The sequence below is a fragment of the Ostrinia nubilalis genome, chromosome Z, assembly GCF_963855985.1.
Source record: "Ostrinia nubilalis chromosome Z, ilOstNubi1.1, whole genome shotgun sequence".
In the NCBI taxonomy this organism is placed as follows: Eukaryota; Metazoa; Arthropoda; class Insecta; order Lepidoptera; family Crambidae; genus Ostrinia; species Ostrinia nubilalis.
In genome coordinates this window covers 4284701-4308338 of record NC_087119.1, presented here as the reverse complement: position 1 = coordinate 4308338, position 23638 = coordinate 4284701, and the positions used below count along the sequence as shown (strand labels likewise).

Below are 23638 nucleotides of genomic sequence, written 5' to 3'. Positions count from 1 at the left end.
AACTTTAAAGATTTTCTTCTGACACAACCATGGTGCCCCAACAATATTGGTGTTATTTGAAAGCCCAATAAATATCCTTACAGAAAAACACATTTAATTTCTAAATAAATGATTAACATATACCATAAATGTGACTTGAAAACAGACCTCACTTTGGGCTCACCTCTGGGATCAATTAGACCAATTTTTATGGTTATAAAACTAAAAAATGATCTCACGTGTCCTCTTTTACAGATGGATAATACGATTAATCCCAACTTAACAGTTTTATAGCCATAAAAGTTGACTCAAGCGTAACTACCTATTTTTTGAAGAAGTGACTTTGGATCCTTCTACAGACACATTTTTGGGGTAAAAACCTTTCCTTTAATGAAATGAAGTTTAGAACTAGGCTTTTAAATGGTGCCAATATTGTTGGGAAGTGGGGATGCATACGTTTGAGAAGTGCTTGTTGCGGGAGGTGCGATTTATTTGATGCCGAGTGTATTTTAAAGATTCATCTAAACATTCTTACCTCAGAATTCAAGAAGCAGTACAGTACGGCTATAATCGTCCCTTGGAAGGATCTGAAGAAGTGGGTGACGTAGCTCCACGTAGCGAAATACCAAGTCGGGCCGTCGAGGGGCGCCTCTGTCATGTTCAAGACGTTGGTGATGCCCAGCAGTGGGAGCAACAGAAACATGGCGCGCACTCCTTTCCTGTTCAATAAAACAGGTAATAAAAATACGTTCATTGGTTGATTCAGACATATCCGTGAAGCCACAGTTCCGTCAACGTGTTCGCTCATCAGTGCTTCAGTATAGCGGCAGTGATTGAATTCGCACATGGCAGTACCTACTCAGTTCACAGAACACTTCAGTGATAAGTTCTTGATTACCATTTTCGGCACTCATACTACTATGTTGTCATGACACTGACAAGTGTAGATGCTATTTCGCAATCTGGGACTGTGCCGGAACTGTGACTTCACTGATATGTGTGAATCGACCTTAATATCTTTCCGAGCATGACATTAGCATTCGCACAATGATTACATATTAGCTAACTATGAGCGGCTTCGTCTGATCTGAATCCGTGAAAAGATCGTCCTGAAGATTATTTGTATGATAGTTTAAAACTAAAATTCATTTATTGTGTAAGTAGGCTTTTAAAAAGTTCTACTAGACCCGAGTTCCGTCGCCTGATTTCGCTAGTTAGTTTTCTAGATCCGTATTTTGACAGATTCTGATCGGACGTAGTACCGCTCAGTGTATTTCGTCAAATCAATCTCTTTCTTCATTCTGCACAGCTCCATACGCCAGATTATAGAGTCAACACAAAATTGCAAAAAAAGAATAGGAATAAGTAGGTACTATAGGCTTATCATTCCATTTTATTTAAAATAAGTTTTGATATGCGCCAATAAAAATTCGAAAAATTGTGTCAACAATCACGAAGGCGAGTGAGTTTTGACTGTGGTTTTGAGTCAAAACTTTTGACAGAACTATCGTAATGTGCATGTACTATACTGACAGTATAGTGTATCTACAGTACAGTATAATACTGTACTGTACACGCACAAACGCATGTGAAGTTCACCTGCCTTGGTGATGCAAGAATTATATTGGTATTCCAAGCGAAGCTAAGTCTAGTAAATGTTATTAATTGTAAATATACTTATTTATTAGGTGTAGAAATCATCATCAAATGAGTTATGAGGGTAACTGAAGGGAACTATGAACTCTTACTAGACTTTGTGTGTCTAAAAAGCCACTTATTTGACAACCATATTATTTAAACCATAATACGTAATCAACTAACTGGCTTTCTAGTTGGAGTAATAATAATATGGATAAACCTAATAAAATTAACTAAGTATTCATAAGTAGTAGTAGTTTATGGTATTATAAATAACGGTACAGTCAGCATCAGATGGGTCCTTGCGTTAACAAGTCTCCAAATTATCTTACGCACCTAACTGCATTAGACGCTGCAACCGTTATTTTTTTTTTTAAACCTTCCTGGCCTGGAAATTTGTACCATTGGCCGAATACTTGTAAGTTGTCAATATTCTTTCATGTCGTTAAAATAAAATGTTTGCTTCCAGTTTGCTTCTTCTTACACAGTTTTAAACTTTAAACTTGTCCTTTTTATAAATGTCCGACTGTAGTGATTACATATTTATATAAATATTCATAAGTAGTAGGTTTTGATAATATTTCCTGGATGTGGCGGGGTATTACATTAACTTCTGTATCTGCTTCTGATAAGTGATTCAAATCGGCTACTAGTGTAAGTCTTTCAAGGCCAAATTTTGGGCATTTCATAATCAGATGTTCCAGGTCGGCATCAGCCTCATCACAAAAATTGCATGAACTGCTATTCACTATTTTCATTCGCTGTAAGAGTGAGTGCTTTGATTGCGTATCTACATATAAAATAATTAGTTATCTTCTGATATTTTTTCTTCTTCTTTAGTCGCTTCGATTCTTCTGGTGCTGACTGTATCTACATATCAACTAATGCAAAAAATACATTTATGTAATATGAAAAGTGACAAAACTGTAAAGCAAATATATTATTACTTAAATGTAATCTAACAAAGTTATGCGACAAAATGTACCTACTTATTGTAACCAACTTATGAACTTACTACCATAATAATGAAACCCTTTGACCAAATAATTAATGTAAATGTTACGGTTAATGTACGGCAATACTATCTACGGCATAAAAAGGAGAAAGCCTTAAATCATTCCTTACTTTAGAAAGCAAATGACATAATTTTGCATTCGACTTTTTATCTTTATAAATGAATGCATTCTTATTATGAAAAAATTAACGGTACCCACTTTGCATCTTCAACTTCCTTAAGGTGCCGAAGATGGAGAGCGTGTAACGCTTCAATCGCTGTGACGTTGCGGTTATACGCCCACTCAAAACAATATGCGCACACGTAGTGATCTCCTATACTGTATGAAATTTAGATTGCTATTTAACGTGACATACAATAGCAACAGGTATTACGTACTGGAAAAGTCCGCGAAGTCACAGTGCAACATTGAGGTCGTTTTTACAAATAGCCTTACTCTTACTATCCTACTGCTCAAATGCAAAAACTTTTGCTAGAAAGAAGAAAAAATCTTCCAAAAAAAATTTACCATTTCTTGCAAATTTTCATCTACAGGGTGCTAGGTAAATGGGTAATGAGTCGACACTAGCCCATGTTAACGTATGCATGTAAATGGTATGGTGAAGTCAGAAATGCATCTTTCAGAAAATCATCATTTTAATTATTTTAATTGTCATACAAATCTGATTTTATAAATTTTATTTTGAATGAACATTAAAAATTTTTTCTGAAAGATGCATTTCTGACTTCACCATACAATTTATATGCATAATATGTTAACATGGGCTAGTGTCTTTTGTTCTTTAAGTTCTATGATTTTCCTCAATGTTGATGAAATCACTAAAATCTAGACTAGAATTTAATTACTAAGTTTGGATGTAGTTGATGCCCGGAGCTAATGATCCTAATTTAAAGAATTTATTAATAAAATAAATAGTAAACACTTACTTGACACGGGTCGCATCGTTGTGAATGTCTCTGTGCATTCTAGTCACCAGCACCCGAAGGATGTTGAGCATGAAAGTAAGGTTAATCTAAAACAAAAAAAGAACATTACCAAATGCGATGAGGTTTGATTGCTCCAAAAGTTGAATCTTTTTATTTTTCGTAGGTGAGACGTAACTTCATACAAAATAACAACTGTCACGTTTTGCTACTTGTCTATGAGGGCAAGTTACTCGCTAACTAATTCTTCCGTGACAATGTTAGTGCCCAGCACATTAGGCTTGGGACACTTACTTTTGCTTTTTAAGTTAGTGTAGTGCATCGGCGAGCAAATAATCTCAACTTTATACCGACCAATATTTTTCTGATTCGGATCAAAAGATAGCGTGTAATCTCACAAATACCCTCTTTATATGAATTCGTAATTTTTTTAATGAAAAAAAAAATGCACTCTTACAAATACCTATGTAAAGACTTTTATAAAAATAACATAGGCACGAGGCGTTTCACGCAGTTTAATTACGGCCGCGTGGGTGCACGTTCCCCATAGCGAAATCGAAGGCTGTCAGCAGCATGCATTGCATGTCAGCGATATGGTATTCGTATGACGTACCCATTCTTAACCACCTTAATGTAACCATTCGAGCACCGAGTTGATTTGACACAACATTATTGGTGTGATTAAGATATGATACATTATTAAATTGATAAAGACGAATACTTATCCTTATATCCTAAGTTCAGCCAACAAAAAGTAAGTGGAGACCACGAAATAAAAGTTTGTTTAGAAAAAACATCTAACATGATTTTTGACTAGAATGTAGGTATAATAATACACTCGACATCAAATAAATCGCACCTCCCGCGACAAGCATTTTCAAACGTATGCATCCCCACTTCCCATCAATATTGGCACCACTTAAAAGCCTAGTTCTTACCTTCATTTCATTAAAGGAAAGGTTTTTACCCCAAAAATGTGTTTAGAAGGATACAGAGTCACTTCTTCAAAAAATAGGTAGTTACGCTAGAGCCAACTTTTATGGCTATAAAACTGTTAAGTTGGGATTAATCGCTATCCATCTGTTAAAGAGGACACGTGAGATCATTATTTGGTTTTATAACCATAAAAATTGGTCTCATTGATCCCATAGGTGGGCCCAAAGTGAAGTATTTTTTCAAGTCACATTTATGGTATATGTTAATCATTTATTAAGAAATTAAATGTGTTTTTCTTTAAGGATATTTATTAATGTTTTTTTTTTTCAGAAACGAAGTTCGCGCGCAATTGCTGATCAGCTTCGAGACTTCAGTTAAGTTCATACTTCAGCTCAAGATACCAGAAGCGGGCAAGCGAGAAAGTGCAAAATTGTGGCGCACTCAAAGCTGCTTATTTGCCGTACAAATGCATTGCAGGAAATCCCGACCACGTAAGTAAGACCAAATACTGTTCTGTAAGATTGTACCTTTTGCAACTGCACATTTTATTGTATTAACATCCAGCTAACTGAGAATTGAAGAGCTAAATGAAAAGCTGAAATGAAGAGTTTTTATGTACATATTATTATTTTGCTCAATCCACGGCCACGACTTTTTTTTCTAACTCGTAAACTAAATTGAAAATCTCCGTAAACACTCATGGTACGGCCTCGTGAAGCTTGAGCGTTAGACATAGGGCATCAAGTGGAGGCTAAAAGGTAAGTAGTTTGTTGCGCTGACACGCCACTTACTTATCCGCAGCTCGCAGCTACAAGTGATTAAACCGAGCGAGTAGAGTAGCCAACATCCGCGGCATTCAAATAATAGCTTTAAACACAAAAAAATGTTCATACTTACTATAATTATGGCCAAGCGTGGTCCTTGCACGATCCAGTATATGTCAAGGAAGTTATAACCGTACCAACACCTGAAACAGAACTATCTCTAGTAGATAGAAATGACATAAATATAGAGTCAAACTCTGATTTATAGAACTTCTATCATGTAAGAACCGGCTACTTGTGTCCATCTTTTGCCCATCTTCATGATTATTTTATGACGCGTTTCTAAATAATTACCATTTATAATGAGCGGAATGCGACAAGCTGGAATGAGATTTGATAGATAGTCTATTAGAATAGAGTAAATTAGTCGAACCTACAAAAACGGAACTAATTTACTATTTTTGTGTCTCATTTTTGAAGTACGTACCTAACCTATAAACAGTTAAAATACTTACGTTGCAGCGCCTTCCTTGGCGTAGTGTATAAACGTCGCAGCCGCCCACATGAGCGTCAGTAAGAACGGGCCTACCCAGGAGATGGAGCACACAACTGTAAATGCCATCTCTGACTTCAGGACGTCTGAAGTGACTACACTGTTTAAGTACCACCCTTCAATAAACATCCATATGAACATCTCCGTGATGGCATACTCTAGAAATGTGTAGGACACCTCGCATAGTATTGGCTGAAACAAAAAACTGCCGTAAATATGTAATTAAGCGCAATTCCTTTAACAACGTAGCTGTACGCAACTTTCCTGGTGTTGCGAATGTCAATGGCCGGTGGAGATAGCTTGTCATTAGGTGAAGTCTTCTAATAAGCCCTCGTTTGCCCCATGTTATTCAAAACGTGAGATCACGAGCGTGTGAGGCCATATTATATTGTAACTCTCAGGTGCGCTTTGCCTAGGACAACTATTTTCAAACGTGTTGCACAATTACGTAAACTATCCTGAACCCTATCATCTAACAAAGATTGCACGGCAACGTAAAATTCTACCTATTGTGACGTAGATAATGATCTGAGGACTGAAAAACAGGAATCGATTAAATTCATCTTTCAATTCAGAGAAATTGTCTCTTATCTCTTATTTTACCATCTCGAGTCACTTAAACAGAATGATCTACAGTTAGTATGATTAACTGTTAAATTAACTTAATAGTTCATACTAATGTATTACGTCGGTGTTATTAAAGATATTATACGTACATCTGTACGAGCCAATATACTCTTGGAAAACGGGTTCCTTTACTATTTGAGTCGAATACAAAGTTATGTGGATCATAATATCACGTATATCTTTATGGGTCAAGCTTCGGCCACTCGAGAGAATCCTTTTGTACTGTAGCTCACCTTTTGTGAGTTACAATATGCGCATGTAACAATCATTTGTATGTAGTAAAGGATATTTTTGAGTAAAAGTTTTATTATAATTGAATATGAAGGTATTAGTACCCATTTAACGATAGAAGGGTTTTGTTGCGAAGGTAATTTGAAAGGACTTTTTTTTGGCGCTAGAATACAACCATCGGGACAGTCGGGTTATATTGTGCTACTGCCTATTATTGACATGACGTTGATGATGATTACGGTTGAAGCCACTCTCAGTGCCATAACTATGATGTACTGGCTATTCGATATTTTTTTAATCATTCATTATTGTTTAAATGGCCTCCAATGGTGATGCTATAATAATACTCATACTAATAACTAAAGGTCATAGAATTTGATGACGTCTAGAAGACATTTAGATTACTTTTCTGTCCTTTACGTGATAGAAACGGGAGAAATAAATTACTCTTACATTAAAAATTATATTACTAACCGTATTGACTATGCCGGTGCCAGTTGTGCCTCCTCCAAAGTAAATCCGTACAATTTCTTGATCAATGTATAAAATGAGACGTACTATAATCTGTAGTAACATCGCGACAAATAGGTTTATATGAATTTTCGTCCGGGTATTACGCAAGGACCTGAAACATAACATTTAACTGACAACTGGATCTTTGGAACAAACTCATTTATGAACCCTAGATATCCATTTAGGTTAACTAATGCCTCAAATAAGAATTTACCTGTTAGAGATCAGTACTTTAAGAGATCCTGATAAAGTAAAGAAGGAAAACGTGAAGCCCACTATTTCAATGTAACGGGTGATTTGTGCTATGTATAACATGGCCTGCAACAAATGGTTTTTAGATTAGAAGACCGCTGATTTCGCCCTCTACTAATAAAAATGTCAAGCTACCAGTCAAATCCAAAAAGAAAATGTTCCAAATGCATTACTTTGCCCTGATTGACAAAATATTTTCCCCTATTAACCGTGGTCCCACCGCTAAGATCCACTGGTGGGTCCACAGGTTTTTTTTTCCTGTAGACCCACTGCAATAGTTTTTTAACCGTGGTCCCACCGCTAAGACCCACTGGTGGGTCCACAGGTATTTTTTTTTCCCTGTAGTCCCACCGCAATAGTTTTCATTTATCCTATTCAATCTGGCTGTTCCGGTGGATCCACGGGTAATTTCTTTAACATTTTCTTTCTCCGTTGAGCCACTACACTACAGATAATGTCAAAAACCGTTATTCGCCATTTGTCGTAAAAGAAATGAGTGCTAAAAACAAATTACCCTTTTTAGATTTTCATTTGTTTAATCAACATCTATTTGTTTTTGACTTAGTTCATTTGTTTTTCTATTCAAAGGCAGTAAACATTGTTTGCTAAATAATGAAGAATGTTCACTGATTTTGTTTTTTAGCGTTCTGTATTCTCTGTTAAAAATAAAAAATACACGTGAAAGAATTATTTCGATACGTTAATTAGTTTCCAAGATATTGAATTTTAAAAGTGCGGGCGGCGGCCGGCCCTCCATATTATGCGCGTGACGTCATATTACAGTGACTGGCTCATATTTGTATGGGTGGAATCTTGCAAGCTGAATTAAGACCCACTTCCAGGCAACCGATTAAGCTGAAATTTCGCAAACACATGTGATTTGGATGACCATGCAATATTATGATGACATGGAGCTGATCTGATGATGGAGCTGGAAGGTGGCCATAGGAACTCTATAATAAAACGACTTAAATGCATCGAGTTTGGGCTCGTTCGTTTTGTATTGATGAGTATTTTAATTCTATATAGTAATCGGGGTCTAATGATGGAGCTGGAAGGTAATTCGCAATAAAACGACACAATCGCATCAAGTTTGGGTTTGGTTCAATTTTAATTTCTGTGATGGGTCTGGGTGTTAATATGTATAATAAGTTTGTATTTACAAAACAAATGTATTTAAGTATGTTTATATCCGTTTTCTAGTGAGCGGACGCTGTGAATGTACGTCACACGGGGTCACGTGACCGTCGGCGGGACTCAATATTTAAGCGAACTTTGAATGCCTATAAAATCATAACTACTGGGTATTTTTGAATGAAATAAAAACTAATGTATATATAAATGTAAAAGCTTAATTGTAACATAGGTTTCAAGTGATTTTGCATACCTAGTAACATTCTCAATTGCAGTAGTTCCATGTGAAGGAAGTGTCAAATTATGGAAGAAATGGTACAAAATATTCTTTTTTTTGAACTTCTCAGTATTCCATGTGGAAAAAGCTACATGGAACTACTGAGAACAAAGAAAAAAAAATAAGCAAAGCACATTTACTCAAACTAAAATCTTTCATAAATTCTTATCGTAAATTGAAAATAATTTTCTATTATTATAATTATATTTCTATAATTGAAAATAATAATTATTATTAATAGGTTACATTAGTGCTTATCTTAATTTTTCTAACGCACAACCAACAGTAATGTCGGCCGCAATAAGCTCCATCTGAATTTTCCTTATGAAATCGTCATTCTTAATTGCGAGCAATTATCTCGTTTTAATCCTTAAGTAACATCCTTATTTTTGGTTACACTTAGAACACCCTGGGGTAAAAAAATTACCCCAAACGGAAATTGAAAAATTTTAAGTAAATATTTAAAATCAATTTAATTTGTGATTTACAGTGTATTAATGGACTCACTAAATTATACTATTGTTTTAAAAGAACGCCTATCAAGCGTAAAGAAACATCTTAAATCAATCATAACAAAAAACAAAGATTTTTTCATTGGCAACTAATAGTCTCCACAATGGTCTTCTAGAAAAATCTTGGAAAGTTATACTGGGAACCAAAAACTTACACTAATCGGACATTGAATAGATGTTTTACACCTATTTTAAACACAAAATGAAATAAAACGAAAATTTCTGGCTTTATATTAAAGCAAAATAAAAAAACTTTTTTTTAATAAAAATATGAAAATATTTTTTTTTATTTATTTCAATTCCTAATTATTTATTTCAAAACACGTCAGACACGCTGAGTTATTACATAATTATCACTTTTGGGCTCTATTTCTGTGTCGAATTTATGAACGCTGTGTTCTGAGGGGATGTCTTCAAAGTACGAAAAGTATCATGTAAATCAAGCTCTATTTATTTCTCTGCATTCTCGAGACAACGTCCTACTTAATCGTCATATACATTTTTACTCATTTTGTTTAAATATTGTAAAATCCTATTAAATAAGATGTTAGGTGATGATAAATTAAAGCATGCGTAACTAACACCCTGGGGTAATTTTCCACCCCACCTACTTGTACAAGCCAAACAGATGATTTTTTTCATATCCCGCGTCTACGAGCTTAAAGCGCACACACTGCATTGAGAATACACAAAACGACATTGCACTAGCTTAGGTAGAAAAAAAGATATGTCAATTTTTATGCGCCTGGGGTAAAAAATTACCCCACGGTGTTACTTAAGGGTTAATGAGTGAATTATTTTTAAAGTTAGTTAATTTCTTTAACTCATTAAATATCATTAGTATGTTAGTCTTTTTCTTATTTAGATTTTTATTAATTTTGCTGTGCCATGATTCACAAACATTGTTCGTACGGTGTATGTTTGCGAAAACACTAAGAATCTTACAGATATCCCTTGACAGCCATTGATTTTCCACATAGGCTAAAAACTTTTTAATTTTCTTGCTTCCTGTGCTATTTAATTGCAGTTGTATGAAATCCCAGCCACTTTGGAGATATTCATTAGGTAGTAGAGGTAACACCGAACACACACAACCCAACTAAACTTTTTGCTGGTTTTGATTTTCGTTGCCCAAATATATTTTTTCCATTTCTCCACATAGCTAGGGACCAGTGATAATAGCAACCAATAACGGTAATATCAGGAAAAACGTTCTGAATGGCGTTTAACGGAGCAAGCTCGAAATCGCATTGGTATTTGAAATTGCGACTGTAATAAATTAAACAGTGGGTCTAGTCAAAACGCACTTTAAAATCGCAAACCCATCGCAAACCAGTCGCAAACAAATAAACAAATCGCAAAAGAGGTCGATAACAAAAAAGGCTTAGCCAAACGGCAAAAAATAGAATCGCAAACCCCTACCTATCGATAATCGAAAGACTGGATTGAAATTTCCCATACAAAGGCTTAGCCAACATGCATTTAAGACTCAATCAAAATCGAATCGAAACGCAACACCCGCCATTTTCATTGCGATTACTAAAACCCCGGTGATAAGCTTCGATTCGATCGAAAACTAATAGGGTGAGTTGCACCACCTAACTTTGACCGTAACTATGACGTTAACCGGTGTTTTTTGTATGGAGTTTGACAGATTTTAGACGTTTGTCAAAGTTAAACTAAGATGATGCAACCCACCCTAAGGCTGTTTTGACAAATCCGTATCGCGATGTCGTTTTGACAGCTAGTTTGACAGCGAAGCATAGACGTAAACAGAGAGCAGAAAGAAGGAAGAAACCAATTTAAAAAAAAAAGTAAAGTCATAGACATTTTTTAACTTTTATTCGATTTTGAATGAACTTTTATATCGCCGCGTCGTTGGTGGTTCAATGTGCATTTTGGCTGCCATTTTCCGATCGAATCGAATTACTGGTGACGCGGCGACTGACATTAGCGAAAACTTCCTATTGGTTTGCGATGGCATTTTGACTAGACCCACAGTATCGCATATGTTTCGATGTTTTTGTCACTGTCACTGAGCAAAGCATACAGTAATGGCCTAACATTGGTTGTAGTATACGAGCTCCCAAATTCACCGTGAATAATAAATAACTCAGCAAAGGGAGACGGAGTACACTTGAAAGTAGCGTCACCAAAAATTTATTTAATATCATTAATAAAGGCTCTGTCTTTATTAACGATATTTATATTTATTATTTCATCAAATAATACAGACTTTGAATTGACATAATGACTGAGATAATGACGCAGGGAATTGACAGAAAAATGCAAGGAGATTATAATGATCCAACCCTCAACCTACATTGTCAACATGACAGCTTGGGTCCACGGTTAAAGGCGGTTTTATTTCTATTACCCGTAGACCACTGTAGTTCAGGGGAAAAAATACCCATGGACCCACCAGTGGGTTATAGCGGTGGGACCATGGTTAATAGGGGAATATTTTTCACTGGCTGAAGGTAATTTGGAAGATTATATTTACATGCAATGTACGAGCACGATCGTACATCCTGCTGCACCGTCAGCATCGACCGCCGGGCGACCCATGAACCCTCAGCGTGCACCGTCGGCACTCTACACCGACGGCACACTAACAAATACCTTTAAATGTGTACAAACAATAAACCATGTATAAATAGCATAACATAATACCAATAAACCAGATATCAACCGTCCGTCGTTGTGTCTCATTTCCCCCCGCTGCGGCCAAGACACCCTTAGCCGTCGCTATGATCAGTCCGGTGAGTCTGCCGGGCTGGCAGCGGGTCCCCGCCGCCTACCTGCCGTCCTAACGCTGCTGCCCTGGGCGACCTGGGAGCAGCTGCCTTCCTATCAACCCTTATTATATCTATGTATCTATTGTTAGGCAGGGCTAGGGCTCTAGGGACTTAGTGTCTTAGGGAATAGGGACTCTAGGCTCACTAGGGAGTTAGTTCCCTTCCTGACCGCATATCCCGGGCACGGGAGCGGTGCCTTACAATCACTGTCTCCCGCCCGTACATCTTCCGTACATGCAATAAATATCATTCAGTAGTTCTAAATAAACGTCTTGTAGACCATGTAATTAAAATTATCTAGCTAGGTTAATTATTATAATCTTACTCCGGTCACAGAATATGGCAAGGTGTTAGTGCAAATATTTTTGGAAAGTAAGTATTCTACATACATTTTTATCAAAATGTTTTTGAAGTTTTTGCAAACATAGCGCAATATTGAACGGCAATTTCGTTGATGTAGACGAAGTCTTTAACAACTTTTCACACAATAGTTTAGTGGGTACAAATAATTTAAAATGTTTGTACAAATAACTATTGCACATGACACGACATACTAATGTATCTAATCACATTTTGCCACGTGTCTGTGACCGGGATTAACAAAATATTATAATTTGACACATGTACACTATATGAAAAATTTATAATTATGAAATGCAAATCCGGATGCGAAGACTTAAAATGAAAGAAGTGAGTTTCTAAAGGCTTACAGTAATAAAACTAGTATTAACTAAGTAAATTTTTAGAATCTGCAACTATTTCTCTTAATTTACATGCAATAAGTGTTAAGTTGAAGTAACTAGGACATTAAAAATATTGTAATGTCCAATTAATGTTATCTAAGCTTTTTGTTGAACAAAATTTTATTCGAATTTGGCCATAATTAGGCAATGCCAAGGAAAAATTTTAAATTAAGTAAAGTCTGTAGCCTGAAGTATAGTAAGTAATTATGACAGTGAATCCCTTCGACGAATCGGTAACTTTTCCTCTAGAATGGAAAGTGATGACCTCTACAAGTGATGACATCTAAAAGTAATGACTTTTCTTCTAAGACGTTGACATTTATTTAAATACTTAGGCTGCATACTGACTTGAGTGTTATCCTTGACCTTTTCAAGAAGCTCGATGACTTCAGGTGGGAAACACGGAGTATAGTTGGTCCAGCCAATGTTTCCAGATTCGTTCTTGCGTCGTCCTTGCCACATGCCATTCTCCTCACACATGCGGAACGCAAATCCTGTATAAAGTAACATGTATTTGTAATCAATTTGTATATCCAATAGAAATAAAAGTTACTTTTGTGGAATCGAAAGCCGTAGATTCGATTCTGACTAAACATAACTTATAAAAGAACCGACAAGAGAATATCATTTCACGGCCAATTTCAACAGCTTTGTTGGCTATAAAACGAATAACGAAACGAAATATGGAAAAATTGAGAGTCAACATGAAAGTCTTGATCTTAATTTTGCATTGATAAATAATAAATTATTATTCAAAACATGATTATGGAAGAACTTGATTACTGTTAGTAATTTAAAATGAAACATCTTTTCATCAAAGCTAACGCAATTTTCTTAATGGTAGAGAAACTCTTATGGGGCGAGTTCATAATTTTTTATTTTTAGTTACACATTAAATTATGACTAGAGAAACTAACACATAAGTTTCTGTAATTGTAGTAAATAAGAGTGCAACACGACATTGAATTAAGTAATTCGGCGTATTTTTTAAGATTTACTTTCTAACGGTAATTTATAGTTTGATAAACCTAAACATTAAGTAAGAGCACATGAGTTAGCTCTTATGTGGTAAGAGGGAAAAACAGGTATAAAATTCCACTTTATTTCCAAATACGTATTCAAATGCCTGGTATTGTGGTTTGCTAGAGTCAGGTATATACAACGTGTCCCAAAATTCAACGATAAGCCGGCGCCACAGGGCGGACATAGTCATGGGTACTTTAGGAAAAATAAGGAAAAAAATCTATCTCAATTATTTTTTAAGTTACACAATAAATAATGAAATTCGTCGAAAATTTACACCCCTTATTAATATGATATTTTACATTACCACGGCCACAATTTTTCAAATACTTCTGTTTTTTTGTTTGTATTGGCAACCTAAGTAGTGCTGCTGTCCACCCCAATCCTTAAAACCCCCAGAATCCTTGCAATTTTTACACAAAAGTTAATCAAAATATGATATTTCTTTAAAATTTTGAACGATTTTTACTTTCACTCAACTTTGACTCGTCATTTTGTAAAAAAAAGTATGAACACTACTGCGGCAAGTTTTTTATAAAGTTGACGCAACTATCCAAGATTCCAAAATGGTATAATACTCTAAGAAAACTAGTCGCAAAAAAGATATGCGTACCATGTTTACAAGCACTTCGCTTGTTAGTTAGTATGGGATAAATCTTGCAACTGAATTTAAAACCAGTTCTCCTCAACCAATTGAGCTGAAATTTGGTATACTTACGAGTATGTAAGTACGATGACAATGCAATATTATGGTATCATTGAGCTGGATGGAGTCTGAAGGTGGCCATATTAACTTCTAAACGAAACGGCGGAATTTCATCTAGTTTAGGTTCGTTGGATTTGTCTTTTCGTGCACTTTAGTGCTAGATGATGTCCAGAGTGCTGATGATGAAGTCAAGAGGTGACCAGGAGCTGGCCATAGAGAACTGGTTTTAAATTCAGTTGCAAGATATATCCCATACTAACTAACAAGCGAAGTACTTGTAAAAATGGTACGCATATCTTTTTTGCGACTAGTTTTCTTAGAGTAAATACCATTTTGGAATCTTGGATAGTTGCGTCAACTTTATAAAATACTTGCCGCAGTAGTGTTCATACTTTTTTTTTACAAAACGACGAGTCAAAGTGGAGTGAAAGTAAAAATCGTTCAAAATTTTAAGGAAATATCATATTTTGATTAACTTTTGTGTAAAAACTGCAAGGATTCTGGGGGTTTTAAGAATTGGAGTGGACAGCAGCACTATTTAAGTTGCCGATACAAACAAAAAAACAGAAATATTTAAAAAATAGTGGTCGTGGTAATGTAAAATATCATAAGGGGTGTCAATTTTCGAAGAATTTCATAATTTATTGTGTAACTTAAAAAATAATTAAGATAGATTTTTTTTCTTATTTTTCCTAAAGTAGTCATGACTATGTCCATCCTGCGGCGCCGGCTTATCCTTGAATTTTGGGACACGTTGTATATAGATGGTTGATAGCAAGTAACTGGTAAAATGTTTACTTACGTGTAGTGTCACTGAATCTAGCTGGAGGGCAAAACTGGCTGGCCATCACCCCAGCAGGAGTAGGGCCCCAGCAAAGGTAGGAGTCAAAAACGGGACTGCAGTAGGTGACATCTGCAAAAAATGTGGCATTTAAACATAATGTTTCAATAGAAATAAACTTTTAATTCGTCCATATTTTTGCTCCTAGCGTCTATGTTAGTGGTAACTGCAACAACGGGAGATGCAGAATAACACAAACAATAATACTTCATGTGTTATTTGAATATCATTTGTCTATCCCTGGCGATGCAAGAGCTTTTCGGGAACATTTTGAAAGCAATGAATGGAATTAATTTGTAAACCATTATAACTTATCGCATGAGTTTAATGCAGAACAGATTTCCGACGTCTTTAACATATTTCAGAAAAGACGTTCGAAGAAGCACTAGATTTGACTTGGATATAATGACACAATGTCACAAAACTAGACAATAGTCGACTAGATAGGTGGTAACTTTTAAAGTCTTCTCAATTGTAAACGCAAGTTATGTTCGCCTGTAAGTGCCTTTACATTTAGTAATATATTCTATATTAAGTATAAAAATTATCAAGCTGTAGGGTGGACCTTTTTTTAAAAAATAAACTTATACCCACCCAAAATCGTAAGTCATACGATGGTGGATACGAAAATAAAAAAAACAGAAAGATTGAAGGGATACTAGATCAGTTTCAATTTAAAGGGATATTAGAAGAAACAATTATTCAGACGATAATTTACCAGTGTCTTAGATATTCAAAATAATAATTGCCCAAAAGCCCGAAACACACTTCAAAACCGGTGAAGGAAATTTAAGAGATTTGTCATTGTGTCATTATTAGAGTGGCCCTCGTATAGTCCCGACTTAAATCCGATAGAAAATGTATGGTTAACGAGAAATATGTAGATAACAGTACGAGGGCAGTTATTACGCTCACTTAGAGATTGTGTCCGATTTAAAATTGTTTTGTCCTAGTTGTAACTTATTATAACCATTAAACATACAGTGGTGGACTCGAAATTAGAAACATCCAGTAGGTACAATTTGTTACAAAAAATATGAATTAAAACAAAATATTTTATTTATGCAAGACAAGGCAGGTATTTGACCGCAATCGCAATATACTGTATAGTTTTAATATTTTGTTAAGAGACAATTAATATTAAGTTACACAAAACCTTGGCAGTCAATTACAACTCTACAACGTCTTGGCATTGATTCTATGATTTTTTCACAAGTCTTCAAAGGATTTTTATTCCAAGCTTCTAACATTTATGCTTAAAAGTTGCAGAAACGAATGAAAGGCTAAATTCATTATTTAGGATGTCTCCTTGCATTGGGAAGAAAATTGGCGCTAGCAAGGTAATGGTCATCTTGGTTTCAACCACCTATCAAGAAATTAAATCCCTAGAAGGAATTTGTTGATAACAAAAGGCATCTTTGGAGATGAAAATATTACAAAAGCCGTCGTAATCTACGATGACTCGTATATTTTTATAAAAAAAGTAGTTACTATCTCCTCCAAAAAAAAACTTATAGTTTACACAAGTTCTGGAACCTACTTAAACTTCTTATGGTAGCCTGTTGTCATGGCTATCCCATATCCAGTTACAATATCTGACTCAACCATAATGAAAGGACTCGTGAATATGTGGATAGTGTCTGGCCTTGGTTCTTCAACCAATATGAAGTGACGGTACTGATAGAAGATGCAGACAGCGTTTTGAATCTACAAGAATGTGGATATGAAGTGCTTATTCCACCAATAAAGATAGGAATGAATACAAGGCAATTGACGACCGAAAAAGTAAATAAGTCACGTGAAATAACATGTGTAATATTTGAATTTGGAAAAACAAAATTGTAGTTACTTACACCATATTGTTGGGTAATAGAAGATACTAACTAGGTAATACCAGGCCTGTTCATCTCCGCGAGTTTACATCGAAAACAAAACACGCACGATGGCCCACCTACAGGAGGGCCATTCGACAAGGCCTCACATACGAGCGAACATTGACTCACGCACGCGTATTCTTGTGTATGATGGAAGAAAATAAAGAAAATGGTGTACTAAATACTGTGCAGTATTTAACTGCCTAAATAATAATAAAAACACAGAATGTACTTTTTTAAGTTGCCTCAAGACACTGAGAGGTAAATAAGTAGTTAATATTATTCATGATAATTCATGCTATATCATGTATTTCCTCCGCCATTTTCCGCGGTTTGGCACCTCACGTCACATCATTTTACCGAAGTCAGCCCTATAGCTTCGGCGCAGTGCCGATCACTGACGTTTGTCAACAAAATGGTGCTTGACTCTTGAGACAGGCTAAATTACACCATATTGTTAATGAAATTGAGCATACATTTTTTTAAATACCTTCGTGAAGTAAAACTTCTGTACGTAGTACTTATTATTACCCAAAAAATAGACTTAGTACGTTTGATGATCATAAAATCCCTGCGAGTCTTTTGAATGCCTTTCATCCTGTTTATGAAAATAACAAACATGTTGTAGAATTCACACGAATGTGCACTCCACAAATAGGCTGTATGAATATGTTGAGATGAAAAATCATAATCAACAACGAAGAACGTTTACTCGAATTGTTGCTAATCCTCCGTTCCTGGAAAAAAAATCCTAAGTATTTTTTTTCCAGGAACGGAGGATGAAACCTATAAGGCGCGAATGCACTTAGTAATTAAATAAGTTAAATATGTAGTTTATTAAAATGTTCAGCGACGAAAGTGACATTTTAACTCCAGAATACATTCTGATGCTTTTGGAATCACTGCACATGGCGCTACTGGATGTTTGCGGGTCTGTAAAACAGCATCACAGCCACGCCATGATAGTTCCACCAAAACAATACGTGCGTGAACTTTTTGTCAATTCGAAATCAAAAGTTTTTGGCTGTTTTCTTACGATTTTTGGCAAGGTATGTGTGTTGATTTCTTGTATTACGTATTAAGTGTTGACTTATAGACTCTGTTTAGTTGATTGCATGTTAAATTACGTTTAATTTGTGTGCTTTTTTCACCGGTAGAAATTAAACGGCTGGGTATAAAACTTTTAAATATTGGTTCTTTGGGCAAGATGGATATGGGCAGAACGGATAGGTAAAGACAGCCATAACTGAATTAGCAGGCCCTAACAAAACCACACATCTGAAAACAAGAACTCCCAAACAAGACTTGTCAAGAGGAAAAATGACCAAAAACAAAAATCTGATGGAGAAAACAAAATATTTATGTTGTGTGCTCAGAAGAATACACTGAACCACCTACCGAGGATTGGATAGAGTGCAATCAATGCAAGAAGTGGGCACACGAGGATTATACCTTATATTCAGGCATAGGCAGTTATTATTGTGATGATTGCAATGATTAAAGCAGTTATTACTGTATATATCCGTCTTGCCCAGGGGGGTCGGGCAAAATGGATAATTGGAACTTTTTTTTAATGACATTTTTATTGTAGAATTTGTTTAAGTTTCTAAGTTTATTCTTTACAATTCCAAAGATGATTACCTAAGACACAAATTATTAATTAATAGACTGTTGTTGATTGCATATTTATGTGGTTTTTTTGCCACTTTTCTTAAGGTACCCGTGCTGCCCGGGCTTCCCCTAAATACTTTTTTTAGGTCTAAGTTTATTAAGTAATTATAGTTTTAGTATTTAATTCCTGCATGTAAGCAAACACTTTTGTCTTTGTCTATTAATATGTATATGTCACCGTAAAATTGTGAATTCCGTCAGATTATAATCTGACGTAGTTAAATTACAATCTAACCTAACCTAACCCACTGTTAGTTTACAATCTAACGCGTTATATTACAAACTGACAGCGTTCACAATTTTACGTTGACATATATGCTCCAACTACTGATCACATCAAGTACCTATTATTTTTCTGGTTTGACCAGATTTAATAATACAAAAGAGGATTTTTTTAAAATAAGATGAGTAAAAGTACCGAAACGTAATTAACTTTTAATTAATAATAAAAATCATTGTTTGTTATGATTATTTATTTTCAAAACTTAAAGGGAAAATTACAAACTAAATTATTTTATGAAATTAAATAATAAGTCTAAGAAATGTAATAACTTGTCTAAGAAATATATTATGACTAAATTCGATATTTAATAATCCAATAGACAATCTAAAAATACATCTAATACAATTGACATCACAAAACGGCTATACCAGTTCACTGTCCAGGTACGAGTTAATATGTTCCAATGAATTAAGTATAAAAAAGTAAATTAATAATTCGAGAAATAATGCCGGACATTACATAGCCATTTTTTCTTTGGGTTTATAAGTGAGATAAAAGTCCCTGTACTGTGGTACCAAAACAGGAATTTGACCGGGAAGCCCACAGTTGGTCAACAGCTCTTGGACCTTCTCTTCGTTCAAGCCCTTCAGCAAGCAGAGGTCCGATATGAAAGCTAACCACTCGTCGAAATCAAGTTCGGATTTACTGAAAGCATTAATTATCGGCGTTAACGAATTACGACAATCGTAGGTGACTTTTATGAGATGCAAACTAATTAATTGATAAAGACCCAAACTATACTAAAACTCAACATAGATTTTGACTTTGAACTACGTCCATTCAGTGTTTTCAACCGACTTCAAAAAAAGGAGGAGGTTCTCAATTCGACCCGTATGTTTTTTTTCTATGTTTGTTACGCGATAACTCCGCCAATTATGAACCGATTTGAACAAATCTTTTTTCGGCGTATAGGCAGGCCTCCGTCACTCGCCTATGCCGGCCGAGATAATTACCTACAGCGCGCGACAACTTCAAGTTGCAAATCAGTCAGGGCCGCCACGCGCTTGTGAGCACACGCGTATTTCTATACACGCTCGGTCGATTATCGTCGCAATCAAGGTTTATTGTTCCAACAGCACTGTTATTCTTCTTTAATGGAAAATCGTTATATTTAGGAATGATAATTAACTGTAGTGATTTAAATAATTTAAAAAACTACACTTTTTAAATAATTTTGAAATACTAATGACTAAAAACTGTAGCAAAAAAATTATTTTAGCTAATAAAACATTAACCTTACTTCACCGAGTCTATTTTACGACACTACACCTTTTAAAACTGTTTGTCCAATTTCGAATTATCGCAACATTGAAGTTTATTAATAGGTACTTTAGAGAAGGTACGATTATACAAACACCACTAGATTAAAGTTTACCAATCGTAAATACAATAAATACTTCTTAAAATTAAGTTTTTATTTATTTTACTTTGCTTAAACAACCCTGACGCTTGAGCTGTGAGGTAGATCAATTCTGAACACAAAAAAATTGCGCTCTTGTGAGCGTAGTAGTAAGGTGCGATTTCGAATGCACCATGTGCGTTGGATATTTTGCATTATTATTATTACCGTTAAAATGCCGGCATCTGATCCTACACAAAGGAGTGCAATTTCTGTTGCTACTATTATGTATTCTGTGGTATAGGTAATACCTCAAGGGTGGTCCCATTTAAATTTAATAATAAAAAAAACAACCCCCAAGGGTGGAAAATTGGGGATGAACTTTTTTATACGCAATATTTAGTTTTTTTTGTGTTCACGCATTTGAAGTCGGTTTTATTTTTATTAAAAAGTTATTACGTAAAGTATTAACAAACATCCAACAAATTTCACAAATTCGCGTTTATAATATTGGAAAAATTAAATATTATGATACAGATTCAATGCGATATACCAAGATTAAGACTACTCGCTAAGGAAACTACCCGAAGTAGAATAAGACTACGACGTTTCTTCTGACAAAAGCCCCCCATCTGACAAGGCTGATGTGACTACCGAAAATATAGTTATCGCAAAGTGTGCTGGAAGTAACTCTCTCTTGCTTTCACGCCTAAACCACGGAACCGATTGGCATAGAAATAGTTTCGAGTCCCGGGAAAGGACATAGGATAGTTTTTATCCCGGTTTTTGAAAGAGAGACGCGCGTGATAAAGTTTTTCTGTGACAGACAAAATTCCACGCGGACGAAGCCGCGGGCGGAAAGCTAGTTAAAAATAAGACAAAAAAATAATTAGATTAAACACTTGAACTACTACAATTTACGCTGAAAAAATGACCGAGTAAGTAAATACAATTATTGAAGATTATAAGATACACACATAAGATTTAAGAATAAATCAAAATACAGTGATGAAAATCTTAAAGCAGACTGCGTGGAGCTAGCTGTAACAATATATAAACAAACAACATATTTTGAAGACTGAATGAAAAGTACCTACAGCAGTGAACTCGTATTACTTTCCGTAAAACATGTTTACTATTACTGTTTTAAAAAAACTAGTTGTACGTAGTTCATCCTCATCAACACTACATTTTGACCAGTGAAAATAGCAAATGGCGCGGTCACTGCCAGACCCGCTAACCTTAGTTGGGTAATTTATCTACAAAAGTTTAGATTTTACACGTTAATCAAAGTGGGTGTTACGAAGTTTAATCAAGTGAGAGAAGATCCAGATGTGTAAACCTGTATTTATTGAAAAGAATTCCAGTGTCCGTCATGGTTACTTTTCTATCGTCCAAGATTTTAGCTTGCCTCATCCAGAAATCGGAGCGGTAAAGTGTGATTGTTAAGCCGCTCCGCTTGTTGTCCAAAAGCTTGGAGAATTCAAAGAACTGACCATCAAGAGTCGCAGCTTCCTCATCACCCATATCTGAGATATGAAGAACAAATGTTACATACCAAGTCGCTTCTACACTGGTAAGTGTAGAAAGTAAATTATACAGGTAATTTATTAATTATTATTGTTACATAATAATATACTGAAAAGTACATTTACCGTTTGTTAAAAATATAAACCGATTTAACCCTGTAAATTAATATAAAATGTAGATCTGCTGTAAAATTTTGGTGTAGTAAAAGAAACTGTTGTCAAAGTGATGGCTGGCATGTGTTTCCATAGCAACGACGCAAGACGTCGTTCCTGAGCACGCCGAAATCATTTTGACTATGCGATTTAAGAGATTTGCAGATGATGCAGAATTCGACTTAAAATTACTTCCAATAAAAAATAAACGGAAATAGGTACTGGATTTCAAATCACATGAAATTTAGAAATGAATTCAGTAAATTTCACGAATTGGACAAAGAAAAGTTTTTATACTACCGCATGTCCAAATATAAATTCATGGAACTTCATTCTATGATTGAAGATAACATCATAAGCATAGAAACAGACTACAGACTTTTAGTTTTAGTCAGCCGATAATCGGGCCCTATTTTAATTAGGTATATGAAGAATCGGCCGCTACCAAATCCGAGTAATGTGCGCACTTTCATACTTTTCCATACTGATTACCAGCCCGACGCAACTCTCGGTTAACTAAAAGTTGGTGCTCTGCGTCTAGGATAAAGTAAAACACGCATTAAAGGTGGGTTTTAAATAATACATAATTATTAATCCTTCACCTCATGGAGTGAGAAATCTGATAATCCTGGAAACCTGTACAATATAATTAAATGAATATCTCAGGAGAGATAGAACTAAGTGAAAAAAGATAAACGATTGTCAGTTTGATGAAAAAAGCTAAACTGTACGACTGCATATGTAGCGCAATGAGTCACAACATTTAAAACGTACCTACAGCCCGCTTAACAGCCTAACTAATTAATACGCACGCACTAAGACTAATTTACAAAATCGTTACATAAATAAAAGGAATACCTACATACTCGAAGGTAACAAACAAATAATGTAATGCAAAGAAAAACCATAGTACCCAACCTCGACAAATTGTTAATGCACTGGACTTAATTAGATCAAGGCAACTTTTGATGGCTGATGTGAATGCACCGGGAAGGCCGCTGTCAGGGACAAGTGGCGACGACTGCTGAAGCACAGTATCACTGATTTGCATTCTTAAATAATTCATACTTGACTGACAGTAACTTAGCCACATCATCATCTCATGTCATACATTTCTGACCATTGACCAGTGACCAATCAACACATTCTAATATAAGTACGAGAAACCCGCGAGACCTCAACTGACAAGATTTCAGTTAAAGACAAAGAACAAATTCATTAAGATTACAAGTAAATATGATTAAATAACGTGTAACGTGTGAAACGATTATAACGCGATTATGATGTTTTGCAATTCATAACAGCAATTCTGAATCCCATTCA

The 23638-nt window shown here is 35.3% G+C and overlaps 1 protein-coding gene and 1 long non-coding RNA gene across 2 annotated transcripts in view; both read right to left on the bottom strand.

The window, feature by feature from the left end:
* Positions 1 to 23638, bottom strand: part of LOC135087024 (PDF receptor-like) — a 47305-nt gene that overhangs the window by 1718 nt on the left and 21949 nt on the right. The window contains exons 3-10 of the mRNA XM_063981875.1: positions 15428 to 15538; positions 13245 to 13390; positions 7395 to 7498; positions 7142 to 7292; positions 5772 to 6001; positions 5390 to 5459; positions 3560 to 3645; positions 515 to 698 (exon numbers count right to left, since the gene is read on the bottom strand). Coding sequence (XP_063837945.1) covers positions 515 to 698; positions 3560 to 3645; positions 5390 to 5459; positions 5772 to 6001; positions 7142 to 7292; positions 7395 to 7498; positions 13245 to 13390; positions 15428 to 15538 — 1082 coding nt within the window. The remainder of the gene's footprint in view (positions 1 to 514; positions 699 to 3559; positions 3646 to 5389; positions 5460 to 5771; positions 6002 to 7141; positions 7293 to 7394; positions 7499 to 13244; positions 13391 to 15427; positions 15539 to 23638) is intronic.
* Positions 19498 to 22376, bottom strand: LOC135087188 (uncharacterized). The gene is made up of 3 exons (XR_010260699.1): positions 22289 to 22376; positions 21976 to 22162; positions 19498 to 19939 (listed from the first exon to the last, which is right to left on the bottom strand). It is a non-coding gene; the product is annotated as an uncharacterized LOC135087188 (long non-coding RNA).